General features: G+C 34.9%; 1 protein-coding gene across 1 annotated transcript in view; it reads right to left on the bottom strand.

Annotated features, from left to right (window-relative positions):
• The window catches only part of vrk1 (VRK serine/threonine kinase 1), a 42,890-nt gene extending 25,682 nt beyond the window's left edge, over nucleotides 1-17,208 (bottom strand). The window contains exons 1-9 of the mRNA XM_028821263.2: nucleotides 17,110-17,208; nucleotides 15,504-15,663; nucleotides 15,342-15,397; nucleotides 12,652-12,721; nucleotides 10,787-10,874; nucleotides 7,055-7,163; nucleotides 4,732-4,824; nucleotides 4,111-4,243; nucleotides 3,758-3,878 (exon numbers count right to left, since the gene is read on the bottom strand). Of these exons, the coding sequence (XP_028677096.2) occupies nucleotides 3,758-3,878; nucleotides 4,111-4,243; nucleotides 4,732-4,824; nucleotides 7,055-7,163; nucleotides 10,787-10,874; nucleotides 12,652-12,721; nucleotides 15,342-15,397; nucleotides 15,504-15,663 (830 nt within the window). The 5' untranslated portion in view covers nucleotides 17,110-17,208. The remainder of the gene's footprint in view (nucleotides 1-3,757; nucleotides 3,879-4,110; nucleotides 4,244-4,731; nucleotides 4,825-7,054; nucleotides 7,164-10,786; nucleotides 10,875-12,651; nucleotides 12,722-15,341; nucleotides 15,398-15,503; nucleotides 15,664-17,109) is intronic.
• Between the last annotated feature and the right edge of the window lie 2,616 nt (nucleotides 17,209-19,824).

The raw sequence follows: 19,824 nt of genomic DNA on the forward strand, positions 1-19,824 counted from the left end.
GTATTGTTTCAGTTTTGATGCTTCTATGACTTGATACCTGTTTTTGGAAGTTAAGGTATGTAAAATAAATACACAGTAAGCCATTCTTAATTACAGACAGTGAAACTGTACTTTCTATAACCAGTTCTCATGGTATTTTGATTGTAGCAAATAATTTGGCATTCTAAGTACAGCAAACTAAGCAATATGCCAAAAGTATTTTTAATACAATGAACTAACTATAAAAGTGACTAATATTAAAAATTTTGCAATGGTACAAATAAATTCTGCAGAGCAAAAGCACATTTATTGCTATAAGCGTCTTCTTTGTAAAATGCATGCTATTTAAAAATCACCTCAACAATAAATAAGAGCAAAATGTTAATAAGTCACTCAAAAATTAATGCAGTCCCATAAAAACAAACCTCCATAAAATTCACTTGCTATCCAACAACACTGATAGGCATGTTTTATGAATGCAAGACATACTGAGCTGTTTTTTACCCCCAGAAGGCTGCCCATTTAGTTTAATAACACCACTGATTTGCATTACTTTAATAGGAAAATGGGCAGGTGTAAGGATCTGAGCAAATTTGATAAGAGCTAAATTGTGATGGCTAGGTGACCAGCCTACCAAAAGTGGTCAAAGGAAAGCCAACTGGTAAATTGGCAACAAGATCAGGGGTGCACAAGGCTCACTGATGCACATATGGGGAGCAAGGGCTAGCCCATCTGGTCAGCTCCTACAGAAGTATGTTACTATAGTACAAATTGCTGAAAACATAATGCTGCCCATGAGAGAAAGGCGTTGGAATACACAGTGCATTGCAGCTTGCTGCATAGCAGCAGACCAGTCAGAGTGTCTGTGCTGATCATGCTGATCCTTGTCCAAAAGTTCCTACAATGAGCATGTAAGCGTCAGAACTGAACCATGGAGCAATGGAATAAATTGGCCTCGTCTTAGAATCACATTTCCTTTTAGATCACATGGACAGCCGGTTCCATGTGAATCTTTTTCCTAGTGAAGAGATGGCAGCAGGATGTACTATGGGAAGAAAGAAAGCTGGCATAGGCAATGTGATGCTCTGTGCACGGTTCTGTTGGGAAACCTTGTATCCTGGTATTAAAGTAGGTATTACATTGACATGTACCCTCTACCTCGGGACTATTGGCCACATACATCCCTTCTTAGCAACAGTATTCTCTGCTGGCAATGGCCTCTTTCAACAGGAGAAGGCACCCTGCCACACCGCAAAAATTGCTTAGGAATAGCTTGAGGAAATAAAGAGTTCAAGGTGTTAACTTGGTCCCCAAATTTCCCAGATGTTTGACTGTGCATCTGTGGAATGTGCTGGAAAAACAACTCCAATCCATGGAGGCCCTACCTCACAACTTGCAGGACTTAAAGGATCTGATGCTAATGGCTTGGTGGCAGATACCACAGGACACTTTCAGACATCTTGTGGAGACTATGCCTTGACAGGTCACAGCTGTTTTGGTAGAAAGAATGGGACCTACACAATATTAGGCAAATGGCTTTAATGCTGTGGCTGATAAGTGTGTATGTGTGTGTGAATATTTTATATAACAAAACATGATTTAAAACTAGTTAAGACATATATGCCTTTTAATATTACAATGAGAAAAACAGCTGCAGTAAGCATCTCACAAATAATTTTTCCTATTATGATGTTATTTACCTACTACAACTACTTCAACATTATCAATAGAAAAAATGGGAATAAGTCATTTCTGCACACACTGTGCTACATAAAAATGTATCTTAACCATGAAGCTCTTCAAACAAACTTGTTAAAAATTCACATTACAGTGGAACCTCGGGTCTCGCCCGTAATTAGTTTCAAAACTCTGGTCGCAACCCGATTTGGTCGTGACCCAAAGTAATTTCCCCCATAGGATTTATGTAAATACAATTAATCCGTGCAGTGCATTGTTCCTGCTGCACTGAATAACCTCACGCGCTCTAACATCACCCCTCCCCCCGATCTGACTCTCTAAGTAACAGCGCAAGTACAGACGCAAACCAAGTGCATGTGTGTACTGTAATATATTAACAAAAAGAGCAGCTTACTACTAAAAACGGCAATTATAGGAGTGAGTGGGGATCGAACTGGGGACTCTTGATTACACTTGGTTTGCGTCTGTACTTGTGCTGTTACTTAGAGAGTCAGATCAGGGGGAGGGGTGATGTTAGAGCGCGCGAGCTTATTCAGTGCAGCAGGAACAACGCACATGTTGATCTTTTTTTTCTTTCAGTACATGTGCCTTCCCTGTTTATTTATATATCTCTGCCTGTCTGTCTCTCTACTACGCAGTGCTCTGTGTCTGTGTTATCGATCTTAAAAATAACAGTTATAAGGACAGTTGTTCATGTTAATTGCAGTCTCAATTGTTTAAAAAATATTTTAAAAGGAGCATCCCACATGAAAATATAATGATCTCATTAACTGACAGTGCATACCAATTTATAAATTTTATGTCCGTTTGAGGATAAAAAGAAAAAAAAAGTAACAATTAATCCCCCACGGGGAATCAAACTCAAGTCTGTGAGGCACGACAAAGCTGCTGCGCTTTCAGAGGCAAATCTTAGCGCGCTACGCCACAGGAACTGTTGCATCATCCTCGAAGCTTTTGTGAAAGTGTTTATTTGATCTTTGGAATTCGGGCTTTACACATTCTATAGTTTATGCCTACATTTTGTAACATTTATTACTAAAATATAAAAAAAGTTTCTGTTTTAACAATGTGTTTACACAGATTACTGTAGAAACGGAACACACATGAAATGCGTGTGTTCCAAATAACGATCTATTATTTCCACTCTAAAACTCCACTTCACTCCCAGATAATCAATCAAGGCATGAGCTGGGAGAAGTTTGTGCACGTTCTAAGTCGGAGGAGGGATGGAATAGCCGGCTGCTGGCAGCTTGTCTTTATCAGCACATTTAGAGGACAAAAGACGCTGGCGGATTTAAGAATCGATTTAAGGTGGGCCGGATCTACGAGTTTTTTCGTAGGCTCTGGTAATTCTAGTGTTAATTAGTGTCTATGATAAGATTACACGATCTTACACAGCACAACTGTTTGTTTACAGCAGAAAAAGTGGTAAACCAATATTGTTTTATGTAAGTGTCATGACATACTCAGTAATTTCAGTTATAGTTTTAATAAGATGGGTATATAGTATGTGTTCTTTGTAAGTCACTTTTTCAGACAGATGCAGTAGCTACTCAGGAAGGTTGCAATGTATTTAGGAATCCATATTACCACAACTCTTAAGCTGTTGCATTGTTGTAATGACAAAACATTTTGCAGAAATAATCCACTAGTATTTTAAACAAAGAAAGGGTGTATATTCTAAATAGTATAACAGATCACACTATTGCAAAAAACTATGCAGAAATATACAGTACACCAAAAATAAAAGAAAGCCAGTACAGAAATTACTATATTTTAGTTTGCATTGGATTTTTGGGTATTTCCATTTCCCCTCTCATCCCAATACAGAGTTTGGAGTAAATATTCAATCTAAATAGCCCCTGTACGAGCCAGTGTGTCTATCTGAATGAGTGTGCTGTGTGATTTGCACTTGTGTCCTTTGAGTGATTGGTTTCTTCCTTGCACCCAAAGCTAGTACAATAGTTAGGCTTCCTATGACCCTGTAATGGAATAAGGGGAAACAGGAAATGGAACTGATATATATAAATGATATAATAAATGTGTAATAGGATGAATAACAAATATCTAGATTTCTCACTTGACTTTATAATCTCTAACATAGCATGGATCTTTCAGGTTCTTTTCCCATGGTAGCTTTCCACACAGCCACTGAATCATGCAGTAACCCAAAATCTCTAGGTCGCTTCGTCTTGATGAATCTGAAAAAAGAACATGGGAGATACATTTTTATCATGGAAAACTAGTGCATCATTTGCTCACTGCCATTAAAACAAAAAAAGATTTGAATACAATTAAATTTAAAACAAAATAGAGAGTGTAAATTTAAAGTACCAATAATGTAAATACATTTTCCTCTATATCAAACATCAAAATACACTTAATGCGTAAATAAAACTACTGCAAACTATAACATAGTTTATGTTAACTTACATACTCCACAATGTGCATCTATGCTAGTAAACTCAATGGTCCCGTCATGACATCTTTTGGGATCTTCTTTATATTCTTTGTGAACTCCATTAGGGGAATACCTGTAGGCCAGGCCATAATCTACTAAATAGACCTTTGTATGGCAATGAAGGGAAAATATATAGAAATATTATTTATTCTTTAATCTATATAAAAGTTAAACTGAAATGACTGTGTGATAAAGAACATCATTTAAACCTACAAATCCTCAGAGAGTCTCTGCTAAATTGTAATTAAAAATAGCTCTTTAATATACCACTAATACATTATTAAAAAGCAAATTAAAAATGGGTTGCATTTATTTGCTCTGGAAATACTTTGCAATTTTTTCACTTAGCTCAATAACTGATTTATTCAAAGATTTTTTTTAATAGTTTTTTTTTTCCCCCCCCAAACAGAATCAATTTACTAAGAATTAACACACATTGAGTGCAAAAATGTGCAATTAGGATGTTTCCTATCTTCATTTATATTCAACAAATATTTTTTGCATTATTGGGAAAAATAAACTCAAACCATCAAGAAAATGTGTCACTAAAGGAAAAAGGCAATGGCATAAATGTTCATATAAAGCATATTTACCTGATTTGGATTCTTGTAATCAAGCAGCAGGTTTGATGCTTTTATGTCAGCATGAACATACTCATGCTCATGAATGTATTCCAGGGTATCAAGCTTGTAAAAAGGTTTGAACAAAATGATTTAAAATAACAAAACTATACTTATTTTCATCAAGACATTTTTATCAAGTACTGCAAAAATGCATCTATTACTCATATACTGTTATGTGAAAAAGAAATTAACAAAGGCTTCTTTTGGTCTTAACACAAAGCAGCATATTAACAGCCTATGATATGCTGGTAAAATTACTTGTGAATATGATGGATTCAAAGGTCCTGTACAAACGACAGGAATATGAAAAGACTTGTCACACAAAGTACCTCTGACCATTCCAAAATGAAGTTATTTTAGCAGACCGCACAACAAAGGTAATAACACCGATAAAGCATCAGTAAAGTGGTTATTTAGGACTAAAAGAAGCTTTTTGTTAATAACAGTACAATAAAAGTCAAAATATCTGGATTGGTCAGATTTTTCACATTCTCAGGCAGTGCTTTTAAAATTCAAATTTAAGAAAAAATAAAGGGGGTGAACAATCAAATTATGTTGCATACTCGTTAATTAATATTTGTTAATTTCCATGACTGTGTCTTCAGGACTGTTTGTGGATGGGACATTGGCTTGATGAACAGAGTTTTATTATTTTCTTTAAATAATTCTTATATCACCTTAGTTACAAGTCTGAAATTAATTTGTGTTCAAGGTATCTGTTTTGTTTTATTGTTGCTGCTGAGCATCTGGAGTGATTATGCTCGCTTAAAAAAAAAAAAAATTGAGTTACAGTAATCCCTCCTCCATCGCGGGGGTTGCGTTCCAGAGCCACCCGCGAAATAAGAAAATCCGTGAAGTAGAAACCATATGTTTATATGGTTATTTTTATATTGTCATGCTTGGGTCACAGATTTGCGCAGAAACACAGGAGGTTGTAGAGTGACAGGAACGTTATTCAAACACTGCAAACAAACATTTGTCTCTTTTTCAAAAGTTTAAACTGTGCTCCATGACAAGACAGAGATGACAGTTCTGTCTCACAATTAAAAGAATGCAAACATATCTTCCTCTTCAAAGGAGTGCGTGTCAGGAGCACAGAATGTCACATAGATAGAGAAAACAATCTCTAGCAAACAAATCAATAGGGCTGTTTGGCTTTTAAGTATGCGAAGCACCGCGGCACAAAGCTGTTGAAGGCGGCAGCTCACACCCCCTCCATCAGGAGCAGGGAGAGAGAGAGAGAGAGAGAGACAGAGTTTGTTTTTCAGTCAAAAATCAATACGTGCCCTTCGAGCTTTTAAGTATGCGAAGCACCGTGCAGCATGTCGTTTCAGGAATCAGCTGCACAAAAGATAGCAACGTGAAGATAATCTTTCAGCATTTTTAAACGAGCGTCCGTATCGTCTAGGTGTGCGAACAGCCCCCCTGCTCAATCCCCCTACGTCAGGATCAGAGAAAGTCAGGGCAAGAGAGAGAGAAGAGTAAGCAATCTAGCTTCTCAGCCATCTGCCAATAGCATCCCTTGTATGAAACCAACTGGGCAAACCAACTGAGGAAGCATGTACCAGAAATTAAAAGACCCATTGTCCGCAGAAATCCGCGAACCAGCAAAAAATCCGCGATATATATTTAAATATGCTTACATATAAAATCCGCGATGGAGTGAAGCCGCGAAAGGTGAAGCGCGATATAGCGAGGGATCACTGTATGGGAATTTCTGGCATCTGGATTTTTGGACTTTTACTGAATACGAAATAAATGTTTGCAGTACCTAAACAAAAGTGTTACTAAAATATAATGTTGTAATAAGCAATGCAGAGTTAATAAAAAAAATTGTTATCCCATTCAACACTGGGGTTTATTTGTAGTTTTACAATTAACTTTTAAACAGCAATCATTACTTATTGGATCCATTGAAATATAGTCATGAACAAGAAATAATACTATTGAGATTCTATCTCAATACCTTTTAAAAAAAAATTAAAACCACAATATAGGGATCTCAGGTCCTTTAAGAAAATCCACAAATTTCAACTATAAATATGTACTTGATCTAATACAAAATTGAAATGTACTTGGGTTAGTTTATTAACAACTGGTAAATTATACTGCATGAAGCATTTTGCAGTTTTGTCTCACTTGTTTTAAATGTTCATCAAAAAAAAAAATCACACAATAAAGTAATAAACTATATTGTGTACCAATATTTTTTTCAAAGGTTGGCTAGGTTAATTATACAGAGTCATGCTGTTTAAAAACATGACATTAAGTAAAAAACTTAAAAAATACTTACTATTCTAAGCCCTAACTGGAGAACAGTTTTCCGAGCAAATTGTCTGTCATTTTCTTCAAAGATTTTTTGAAGATCTTTACCAAAACGGTCCATAACCATAAACCTATACCTACAAAACAAAAAGTACACTGTTTATTAAAAATATACAGAATATACAAATAATTAACCAAATGCTAGTGGTACAATTATATCATTTCAACATGTCACCACTTGGGTCCCAGGTCTAGATCAAGGAAGGGGTGTGTTCAGCAAAGGCGTTGCATGTTATCACAAAGACGTTTTCCAGGAACTCTACATTTTTTTTACTGTAGCAGAAAAAAAAATTCAGCTTCAAATTGGAGACTGTATTGTGTCCCAAAGCAAGTGTATGTAGTCTCATATTTACAAGACAACTACAAAATGACTAGGTCTCACATTGGTAGGGCTGAATACAAAAAAAAAATATGCAGAATGATTTTTTTATGCCATGAAGTACAAAGCAATCTGTGAAAAACACAAACCAACCTATTTTATCGATTTTAGAACCCCATTATCATTACACATTAAAAAAATGCTTAAAGCAGAATCTCCACATTTAGAAATTGTTTCAAAATACAAAGGTGCTCACAGTCATTGCTGGAGGACCACAGGCGCGTCAAACATTGCATTGGTTAACTTAAACATGATTGAATACTTCATTTTACTTAACTATCATTCTCCCCTTTCCAGTTCTATTCAATGTATGTTAATAACACAATAATGCAAAATTAAGATGTACCACATAGGAAATGTTCAGACAATTACTCAAACTAGTATATTCAATCACTGCCATTATTTTACAAGCTTTGTTACAAGAAAAACTTCAGTAAGAGGCTTATGTTACTACATGAATAATACAATTCTAACAATAAAATCTTGATTTGAGGTGCACACAGACACAATAAAAAACAACAATACACTACCAAACTAGAAATTAAATATGTGCAACAGGTAAATATGATTTTAAATAAAATTGTACATACATTGTATTTAAACAAAGACATATGGACATATTTAAATACTACCATATGTTATTTGGAATTAAATATTTTCTTAAGAATAACTTTCAGTATCCATTATATACCTTCAATGTACCTCATACTATACAGTCAAACTTTATTATATAAAAAGAAAAAAAATACAAAAGAAAAAGTTCTTGAAAAATTCAAGCAGCAAGTCCAAATCAAAGGACACTGGTTGAGAAAAGTTAAACAAGTTAAAATTTCTTTTCTCTTACCAGGTACAGTTGTAATTATTTTACAACCCAGTTTCCAAAAAAGATGGGACAGTATGTAAAATACAGAAATCAGTGATGTGTATATACTTTTTGTCCATATTTAATTGAAAACAGTACAAAGATATATAATGTTTTACCAAATAAACTGTAAATAAATGTGTAAGTACTGTATAAGCAAATTCAAATTTTGATGCCTGCAACATATAGAAACAACACTTTTCAACATATAACTGCAATTTAGGGATTTCACCATCTATAGTCCATAACATCATTAAAAGATTTAGAGAATCAGAAACCCACTACCTCATGCCCAGAACATTCGAGCCTTCACATAGCATTGGATAAAAAAAAAAAAAAAACAAAAAAAACCCAACAACATTCTTCTATAATGAATGGGAGCACAATGGCTTGGGAGTAATTCAAAACACTACTGTCAGTAAACAAAATGTGTAACAGCATCTACAAATGTAAGCCAAAACTATACTACCCAAAGCGGAAGGTATACATACATCAGCAACATTCAAAATTTATACTGACTTCTTTGGGCTAAAGTTAATTTTAGATGGACTAATGCAAAGTAAAAATGTGTCGTGGTCCGACGAGTCCACCTTTCAACTTGTTTTTGAAGAAAATGAATTGTGATTTCCAGACTAAAAAAAGATAAGGCTCAACCTTTGTTAACAATTCCAAGTTCCAAATCCAGCTTCTGCATGTAAATGTAATTGTAAATCCAGCTTCTGTCAAGTATGGGCTGGGGATGACGGGGGGGTGTTAATGCCCATGCCATCAAAAACTTGTACATCTGTGAAGGCACCGTTAACACTTAAGAGTACATTGGCATTTTGAAGCAACATATGCTACCAGCTATATGATGTCTTTTTCAAAGACATCCTTGCTTATTTCAGAAAGACAACATCAAGTCACATTCAGCATGTATTACAATACTGTGGTTTCACAATCAGTGTGTAAGTAAGTGATAGACTGGCTTGCCTGCATTCAGATCTCTCCACTCTTGAAAATATGCAGTATATTACAAAACACAAAATAAGCCAATACTGACCCAAGACTGTTGAGCAGCTGAAGTCCAATATCAAGCAAGAATGGGGAAACAAATCCTATTTTCAACATTACAATTGGTGTCTTCAGTTCCCAAATGATTATCGAATGTTATTAAAAGGAAAGGCAATGTAACACAGAGGTAAACACACTCCAGTCCCAGCGTTTGTGAAATGTGCTGCAGGCATCACATTTAGAATGAGTATTTATTTAACAAAACAAATGAGGTTGATTAGTTTAAACTTTACACAGTTTTCAATTAAACATGGGTCAAAAGAGCATTTACAAAATTACTGCTTTCAGTTTTTATTTACATCTTACCTCCTATCCCATTTTTTAATAGGGTTATGAAGGTGCAGTAGTGCTAAATATTATCTAAATTGTACAACTGTTGACAGCATTTGGTTATTTAAACATTAAAGAAGTAAAACACATTCTAAGGTTTGTCAAATTGATGGGTCTGGTTTGCCTGAAGGCTGTTTCAGAAATTCTTAACATTCCTTAAAAATGAAAGCAACATTTGCCTATATGAAAACATAAGTGTACAATTAATAATGTCCGAAGTACAGTGGTGGTTTACAGTACTTTACAAAATGGCAGATAAATCACAAAGAGGCCATAATAAATATATCTGTCACATAAAGTAAACTGGTCATTTTGTACCATCTGCTTTAAAAATCATCTACACATTTTATTGCCAATATATGTACTTTGTAAGGAATTTGAACATAACCTTGTAATCTTCTGAGGTGTCACACTGAAACATACAAACTAATGTATAATGTTGTAATTATCATCTAAATATCTGAATATTAGTTAATTGTTACTGAAATAGTTAATTATGTTGGTTAATGATGATCATGTATCCACAACAAACCAAGAGAAGAATAAAGTATAAACATTTAACCTTAGCTTTGAATAAAATTTTTTTAAAAAAAGGAGAATTGATAAGGTTTTTGTGTACATACACTAATCAATATTTATATTTCTCAGCAAAGTGAAGCAAATACTCTACATGTTTATATCTATCTCTCTAATTGGGCGAGTCAAAATTATGTTAACATTTGAATGGAAGAAACAATTTATTCACAAAACATACTTCATATGTGCAAGATGATTAACAGGAATGTCTCAACCTGTTTACCATCATGTTCAACACATGGACCATATGTGGCAAATATATTATCTACAAAAATTGTATACAAGTATATCCATAGCAGTACAATTAGTGTTAACATAATTTTGATTCACCCTGTGTGTGTGTATATATATACTGTATATTTTATATATTATATATATATATACACACACACACACACACAGACTGTATATAAATACTGTATATATATATTTTATGCCAACAGACGTTTGATGCTTACTATACACATTAGCTAATATATTAATTAGTAATTATTTTTTACCTTTTTCCTCCTTTCTCATACAGACCAGATCCCCAGTACTTGGGCACTCCCAAATACTTTAGTTTCTTAGATTTGACCCAATTAGTAACTGAAATTACAGGAAACAATAATTATTGTTCAGTTCATTATAAAAAAAAAGCAGATTTACAATAAATAAAGTGTCTTTGTTTCCTTCTTGCAAAATGAACATGCAGTTTCCAAATACAAATATGCCTGTACTTGTTCAATTTCATCCCACATTTTGTTAATAATTTTTCAGTCATAGACTTCATTGCATACTATTATAGAGTTTGGGGCAGTTAAGTGCGCTCCCATGACAACCAATTGTGTAGTGTGGCATCCCCAAGGACTCAGTCAGACAGGTCAGCGACTCGACCACAAAGAATCAAACAGGTCTGATTTTGTCTTAAATTGTAAGTGTGCGCTCTGTGTGTGTAAGAATCGACAACTAGTAAGTGCTCACCAGGATAAACTGAATATTCTATACAATGAAACCATGACAAAAGATTTAGTACAGATGTTTTGGACCATGTAAGCAGAAGACAGCCTATTCTTTCTGTTTTTTCCTACCACAAAAGAACTGAAGAGAAAAAAAAAAAGCATATGATTGGCTGTTAGAATACAGAATACTCGGAATACTTTGGAAATGTGAAACCGTGATGAAAAGCCTGTATGGATTTGTTTAATTTGTCATACCCTACAATACTAGTTGTGTAATATGACAGCCTTAAGGTGATGTGATCCAGCAAGAGCAGTCTTTTAAGTCTGGCATGTCCCCCAAATCATGTGTGCGTCACTGTCTTATGTGAACATTATTTTCCAAGAGTGAAAATCAAGAGAATATGGCCAATTAATCAAATTTTAGTATAGGAAGAGGCCAAAAAAAAATGAGCTTGGGAAAAAAAAAAAAAATACACAGAGTAACACCAAAAGTGAACACAAAGTTTTAGGCTTGGCAGTACACAAACTAAGCAGGAAGTTACATAACATTTCCCAACATTGTGTGAAATTACCTGTATTTTATTTAGAATTCTTTTTTATTATGCAATTTTCTACCTATACTGAAAGTGCAAAGCGAGGCTGAATCCTGCTTTGCAGCCAGTGTTGCACCCAAGTGACCAACAAACATAACCTCCACATTTGTGATGTAAGATGAAAACCAGAATATTGGTTAACAATTTGTACATATATGGATGTATACAAATTAATTTTGCATCTTGCAGTAAATATCATATAAATGCAATAACCACGAGTATCTAACTGCAAACGTTTATGCAGCTACTAATATTAAAAAAATAAATAAAAATTGAGTTTCCGCACTGCTGTATTTACAGAGACACACACACACATATACATATAAAGCGTTATTAATAAGCATCATAGAAGTTTGTAATAAGGAATATGGAATTTGCAAATTAACTTAAATCAAATAACAAATATCATAAAAAGGTAAGAAAATAAATTTAAATAAAAAGCAAAATATTAAAACCTTCAGTACAGTTTATTAAAAAAACAACAGTGCAAAAAAGTTGTGAAAGACTAGAAGTAAATTGCTAATGGGCTATATATTTACCAACAACATTAAATTTTAATGAATAAAATATTACTTTTCTTAATAAAATAAAGGAGAATTGTCTGGGGAGACCCGAGGAAAGATTTGTACACATTTAATTAATGCATTGCCTGTGGTCCCTGCAACATGTTAATCTTAGAAGGCATTTTGTATAAATGTAATCACATTTAATGTTGTATTAAACTGGCTGTTTTATCATGTAGGTTTAAAATCTGGATTAACAAAAAATAAAATCACAAAGCCAATATCATGAATATTACAAGAGAAACTGCAAAAAGTAACTGAAACTTACTTAGATCAGGTTTAGCAGCTCTCATGTAGAACTTCAGTTCAGAAAATAAAGGTCCATTTTCACTTGGTTCCTGGAAAATATAACATAACATGATCAGACATGCTTTTCAAATACTGAAGCAATAAAAAGTACAACCATTACAAGTAATCACAAAAAATATAAAGAATGTTTACAGCACATCAAAAGAAAACTTACCCTTTTTTACTTTTTTTTCCCCATAAAAGACCTAAACTTGGAACATCCCTTACATTTGTTGGTTGATTGTTTCAATTGGCTTCAGCAATACATTTTGCCAATGCAGAGCCAATATTTTAACCATATTTAACTTACAGTTGCTAATGTCAAGGGGGTAACCACATTTCAAGCATTATTTTCTCTTGTGCTTTATATTGACATACTTATGATAATAGTAATGATAAAAACTGTAGGACAACCAGTAACAGAACTGTTGCAGGTAAGAGTATAACAATATTCTATACATGTATGTCAAACCACATCACCACACTCTAGTGCCACTATAAACAAGACTGCATTAAAATACAGAACATGATCTTACCTGATGTACTGGTAGTCTTTAACCAAGCTTCCATGCTGCCATAACCCCGTGATAATGTTAGCAAGTTAAGATGAACTGAGGGTACTAGAGAGGAATACTGGATGGAATCAATCCTTGAATCCGAGTTTCATATAGTTATGTTCTAGGAATGGGGCAGTTGGAGCTGTCCCGGACAGTCACACTCACACACACACCAACCAACATGATGCCAGTTTAGAATTACCAAAATAACCTAACATAGAATTCTATGGGAATGTAGAAGAAGAAAGGGTTTGGAACTTGTACCTGGGAAGCTGGATCTACTAAATACTGCTCCACCATCCCACCCCACAGACAACAAACCGTTGCAGGATTTACACTCATAATGTGAAAAGTGTTTTATCAAATTAAACTATTGTCACCTTTAGGCTTTGCGTTTTCACTTAGCAATCTCAAAGTCAACAGGCTTCATGCATAAAGAAAACGATCAAAAGTTTCCTCCATACTAATTACAATGCAGTTCTACACAATTTTTTCATAAATCCCTGGCAATTCACACAGAAATATCAGCATTGATACTAACATGAGTGATATTTAAATATCTATGGGTTTTATCCGTTTTGCTTACAAAAACAGAACTACTCACATTACTTTCTATGAATTGAGCACCCACAGGTTTAATCAAATTGCTGTAGATGGCACATTAAAAATCAGTCAGAAAGCCTACACTGGTATCAACATGAATTAATCTCCTACTCCTTAGCTATTAGGCTACAGTCCATGTTTATAGACCAGCGTTTCTCAACCTTTAAGTATTTGCGACACGAGTTTTCATAACAGTTTTAATTGCGCCCCCTAACGTTTTTTTGAAACCCTGATAAAATTTATCCCTATATTTTTTGCTGCTGATACACCGCTACAAGTTTAAAATTTCCCTACGAATAGCGAAATTACGCCACATATGGCAACATTCGCTCCCCCTTTTTTTGTTACTTCGCGCCCCACAGATTGAGAACCGCTGTTATAGACTTTCATTTATACCTCTATCAAATATGTAGACAAGGCAATGCTATGATGTTTAACACCAGTATTGGGGGTAACATGTAAAGTTAATGTGTGTTACACAGAAAATAATGAGTAATCTAACACAATATTTATTTTATTGAAGAAAAACATCTGTATGTTACTTGCGATCCTGAATTACCAGAGAAGCTTATTTACGACACTCAACAACAAAAACATTACTGCACTGTTTTGCATAAGTTTTATGTGTACATGTACATGTGTACTGCTGATACACCGCTACAAGTTTAAAATTTCCCTACGAATCTTCCCAGTTTAGGGTCAATGGGAAGCCAGTGACTATCCTAGCACCACTGGGTGCAAGGCAAGAAGCAAACAAGTACGCCAGTCCTTTGGAGGGTTCAATTACATAGCCACGCAGAGAAGAGTGTGCTGCATACAATCCAGTAAGAGAAATCAAAAAAGGATTGTCAGTTGAGTTTTAATCCAGTTATTTGCTACGGATACACTGAAACAGTGTGATCTACTGGCGCAGTGACATATGTTCAAACCATGAATCTTCCGGGGTTGCATTGAAGATAGAAAAAGGTGATGGATGTTTTGCACTTTACAGCACATGAAGGACTAAACATATTAATAAAACACAAGAATATGATCACATTTGGCAGGGTTTCTTGTCAGATTTATGAAGGTTGACACATGAGCTTAAATTTAAAAACAAATGCTGCCCGGTGAAACATGAATTTTTCATCCAAGAAGAAGAAAAAGTAACGCAAAAGTAAAGATAACGTATTACATTTTATAATTGGTAACTGTAAAACCTATTTAGTTCCCTTTATTTGAAAGTAATACGTAATGTAACTAAGCTACTTTTACAACTAACATTCCCCAACAATATATCACATTGTATTATTAATGATTACAAAGCATTTTGGTTCTAGTTACTATTACAGATTTTAGATTATTTGATTTAATTTTGCTGGTGCCAATATCTTTTCTAGGTGATATTAAACATTTTAATATGAATGAGGTTTATTAATTAATAAAGTAAATTTATTTTTTATAAATATTTTATATATAAAATTTAAACATTTTATAAATAAAGTATCTATCTAGCTATCTAATAACTTACCACTTTAATCACAAAGGGGGCATCTGAACCAACTGGCTTTGGAGAATTTTCATGTGCTAAAATAAAAATGACAGTTTATTTTTCTTTGTAAGGCAACAAAATATTAAACCTCAGAAAGCCTCTATCACCAGTAATTAAATGGAATTACAATACTATACATACCTAAGTAAAGCATTCCAAATCCACCTTTTCCAACAGGATGCCCAAGCTTCCATTGCTTTTTTAATGTATCTGTCAGCACCTCTCCAGGACTAAATTCTTCTGCCAGCTTTCTCTTGGCAGGAGCTTTACCCTTTTGAGGTGCCTTACTTTTGGGGGGCATCTAGTAATGAAACAGATTAAGACACATTACAGCTAAGATATGGTACGCTTAGCAGTTATAATGCTAAACACACAACATTACAGCATGTACAGGACCAAAATGTATTGCTACTTGACATATTAAAAGTGGAACACTATTCTTCCGACAGATGATCCAGACTACACAAAACTGATAAACAAAGACAGCCTGGCATTATTATGTAGAACATGCAAGAAACACTGGATTTTCCCTTATTCATAAAATGTCAAATTCATTTAAAGCAATTTAAGGGTACATGAAAATGCGCACCCCGTGATTATTAATAATTAAACATAATCATTTACAGTGGCACAGTGATTAGTCTCTAATTAAATTAAGCACTAGTTCAGATCCCAGCCTTGTCATTGTCTGCACATGCACAGTTTCTGTATCCTTTGATAGTGCAGAGAAGTGTGTCTTGGCATGGACTAGCACCTTGTCCTGGGTTGTTCCTCACTTTCACCAAGACAGCTGAGCCCACATGACTAGGAATTACACTAAACAAAATAATGGATGGACGGATGGGATTACTGTTTTAAGAAAACGAAGACATAATGCTTCAAAAACAATATTCAAAAATTGGTTCTCTGAATCTTCAAGCTCTATAAATGACAAAGCCCATACCATTGCTTCTCAAAGACCATACACAAACTAACAAATTATAAATGTATTAAATGTCTAAATGTTCCTTCGCAAAAACTACATGTGAAAAATAAACGTAGTGCTTTAATTGCACAAAACATGGCTGGCCTGTAAAAATAGGAACCGTTCTTCCTCGATGCCATCAGCATATATGGCACCGAAACACACATCCATCATCGGATCCACTTCTCTCCCCAGGGTACCCACAAATTGCCAGACGCCCTTTCCTACTTATATAAACACACAGTTTAGTCTACGAATCAACACAAGTATAACATGTACATTTGTACAATTTAAACAATCCTCCCAAATATCGCACTATTATATTTTGTAAATAAACTGAGAATGCCGGGCGATTTTTACATTTTCCATTCACTGTGTCAAACGTCACTACAAAACATTCACCTAAAATCACCAAGATGAAATAATTCAACCCAACAAGCAATTAACTACAAGTTTGTAAATATCATTTGGTAAGTCCTTCGATCACGTATTAACAGGCCCTTATAAATGGTCCAAAATTACGTTTAAATACATTTACCATTATAATCAAGTTTTGCTGTAAACTTTCAGCTTTTGTAATATGATGAAAATTCGACGAATTATCATTATATGCATGCAGTACAGATACATGAGGAAGTGTGTCTAAAGTATAACAAGTTACAAAGGAAAAGACTATAAGCAGGCGCCATTCACCGATTTAAAACTTAATAATAAACCGAATAAAGTTTTCGGAAATTTTCTCAGCATCCAAGCACATCGGAAAATTGTGTTGAAATTATTTACCTTAGAAACTGGAAAATTCTGATTAAAAAAATAATAAATGCTGTCACCAAATGACTACGGTAACCCCCTGGCTACAAACTTCCCGCACTCTTCTATAAACCGGAAAACAGAATGAAACCTAACAGTATAATTTGATCCTATTGGCCAGTACGCAGTGATTCTGTGAATATCATTGGTGGATGAAGACGCAATGATTCGCAAACGTTTCAACGTGCTGATGGGAAATGTAGTATTGCGCGAAAATATTTTGAAACGAAGGGTTTGTTTCTGCCTTACGCCCTATGCTAGACTGTACAGGCACCAACACCCACCGTCACCCTGCTCAGCAATACGCGGGTTAGCCGATGACTAACTGTTCTTGTCAATCGCTTGTATTGAAATAGAGCATTTTATTCAATAGCAGATTTGCAAACGAATTAAACTCAAAAAGTTGTTTGTTGTGAAGTCTGGCTATTGCTATTCAACGTGTACAGTCCATATCAATACGGTTTTTTTTTTGTGCTGTAATCTGCACTTCGCTATCGTGTCTGTGTAGATTTTCTTAGTCTGCCCGGTTTCCTCCTACATCCAGTATACATGACTGATTCATTTATTGATGTCTAAATTCTGGCGAGAATAATATGCTCCAAGACTGATTGACGTCCCGTGCAAGATACTGTATCAAAGGGCAGTACGCTCATCCACATACAGCGTGTTGCCAAAATTAACGGACAATTTAATTTAGTAGATTAAATAAAATCCTAACTGTAAATGAAGGGGTCAAAAACATCCTGCCTCCTCTCCGCTTGATTCAGCGTAAAAGAGCCAGCAGCATGCGTGAGGCAGGAATGAGCCCTGCAGTTTCAGTCTATCGCTGGAGCCACTCACTGACTCATGGCAAACTCAGTGCTGTCAACTGATATTCGCTAGGTGTGACTTTCTCATACAATACCAGACTCAAGTGTTTAACTTAAACACCCTCCGAAATTTGCATCTGATACACTTTATTCTCGATGTTTTTAGTCATATACAACAGCACAAGTACAGTATATTTTTTCAACACCATACAATGTATACTTTATGTAAGGAATCACAGTATTACTCATTACCACCAAGAATAAGGAAGGACCAAGACTCTAACTTGATTTCTTCTAACTTGATTTATTAAAATCTGGTTTGCATCCTGATCTAAAGTTGCACCTGTGTCAATGGGAATGTCATGAATGAGACAATGACAACACCATGGCCACTGACTGGTTTTAGCCTGCATTGTCATGTAGAGTAGACAATAACATTATAATAAATGTATTTGTCTGCACAACTTTAAAATGTTCACTTCGATTGTTTAGGTTTGGGTTTTTTTAGGGTAGCATTGCTATTTGTTACAAAATTGGAAACAAATAAATATTAATAATAATGATGTTCAACAAAACATGAAAACTTCAGTTCCTAAATGGCTATAGGCTTGTGTGTATATTGTAAGAACAAGCCTTTAGTTTATGATACCAGTAGCCAGCCGGTTTTGTCAGCATTCACCAATTAGGAATGTCTGAGAAAAGACACTTTTATGATAATGGGCTCTGCTGCCTTATTACTCATCATGTGAATATTTCCAAGCACAAGTCAGAATTGTTAATGGGACACCATCCGCTATCATATTTAATGATTCTAGAATGTTTATCTTAATATTCCATTTTGTGCTTATTTGCATCTACCAAACTCACTACTGTAACAGCTAACTGAGCAAGTCATCATCTAACTATCTTATCAGCTAACTTACAGTTGTGCTTGAAAGTTTGTGAACCCTTCAGAATTTTCTATATTTCTGCATAAATATGACCTAAAACATCATCAGATTTTCACTCAAGTCCTAAAAGTAGATAAAGAGAAACCAGTTAAACAAATGAGACAAAAATGTTATACTTGGTCATTTATTTATTAAGGAAAATGATCAAATATTACATGCAGTATCTGTGAGTGGCAAAAGTATGTAAACCTTTGCTTTCAGTATCTGGTGTGACCCCCCTTTGCAGCAATAACTGCAACTAAACATTGCCGGTAACTGTTGATCAGTCCTGTACACCGGCTTAGAGGAATTTGAGCCCATTCCTCCGTACAGAACAGCTTCAACTCTGGGATGTTGGTGGGTTTCCTCACATTAACTGCTCACTTCAGGTCCTTCCACAACATTTCGATTGGACTAAGGTCAGGACTTTGACTTGGCCATTCCAAAACATTAACTTTATTCTTCTTTAACCATTCTTTGGTAGAACAACTTGTGTGCTTAGGGCCGTTGTCTTGCTGCATGACCCACCTTCTCTTGAGATTCAGTTCATGGACAGATGTCCTGACATTTTCCTTTAGAATTCTCTGATATAATTCAGAATTCATTGTTCCATCAATGAAGGCAAGCCATCCTGGCCCAGATGCAGCAAAACAGGCCCAAACCATGATACTACCACCACCATGTTTCACAGATGGGATAAGGTTCTTATGCTGGAATGCAGTGTTTTCCTTTCTCCAAACATAACGCTTTTCATTTAAACCAAAAAGTTCTATTTTGGTCTCATCCATCCACAAAACATTCTTCCAATAGCCTTCTGGTTTGTCCACGTGATCTTTAGCAGCAATGTTTTTTTGGAGAGTAGTGGCTTCTCCTTGCAACCCTGCCATGCAGACCATTGTTGTTGAGTGTTCTCCTGATGGTGGACTCATGAACATGAACATTAGCCAATG

Source organism: Erpetoichthys calabaricus, chromosome 16, assembly GCF_900747795.2.
Source record: "Erpetoichthys calabaricus chromosome 16, fErpCal1.3, whole genome shotgun sequence".
In the NCBI taxonomy this organism is placed as follows: Eukaryota; Metazoa; Chordata; class Cladistia; order Polypteriformes; family Polypteridae; genus Erpetoichthys; species Erpetoichthys calabaricus.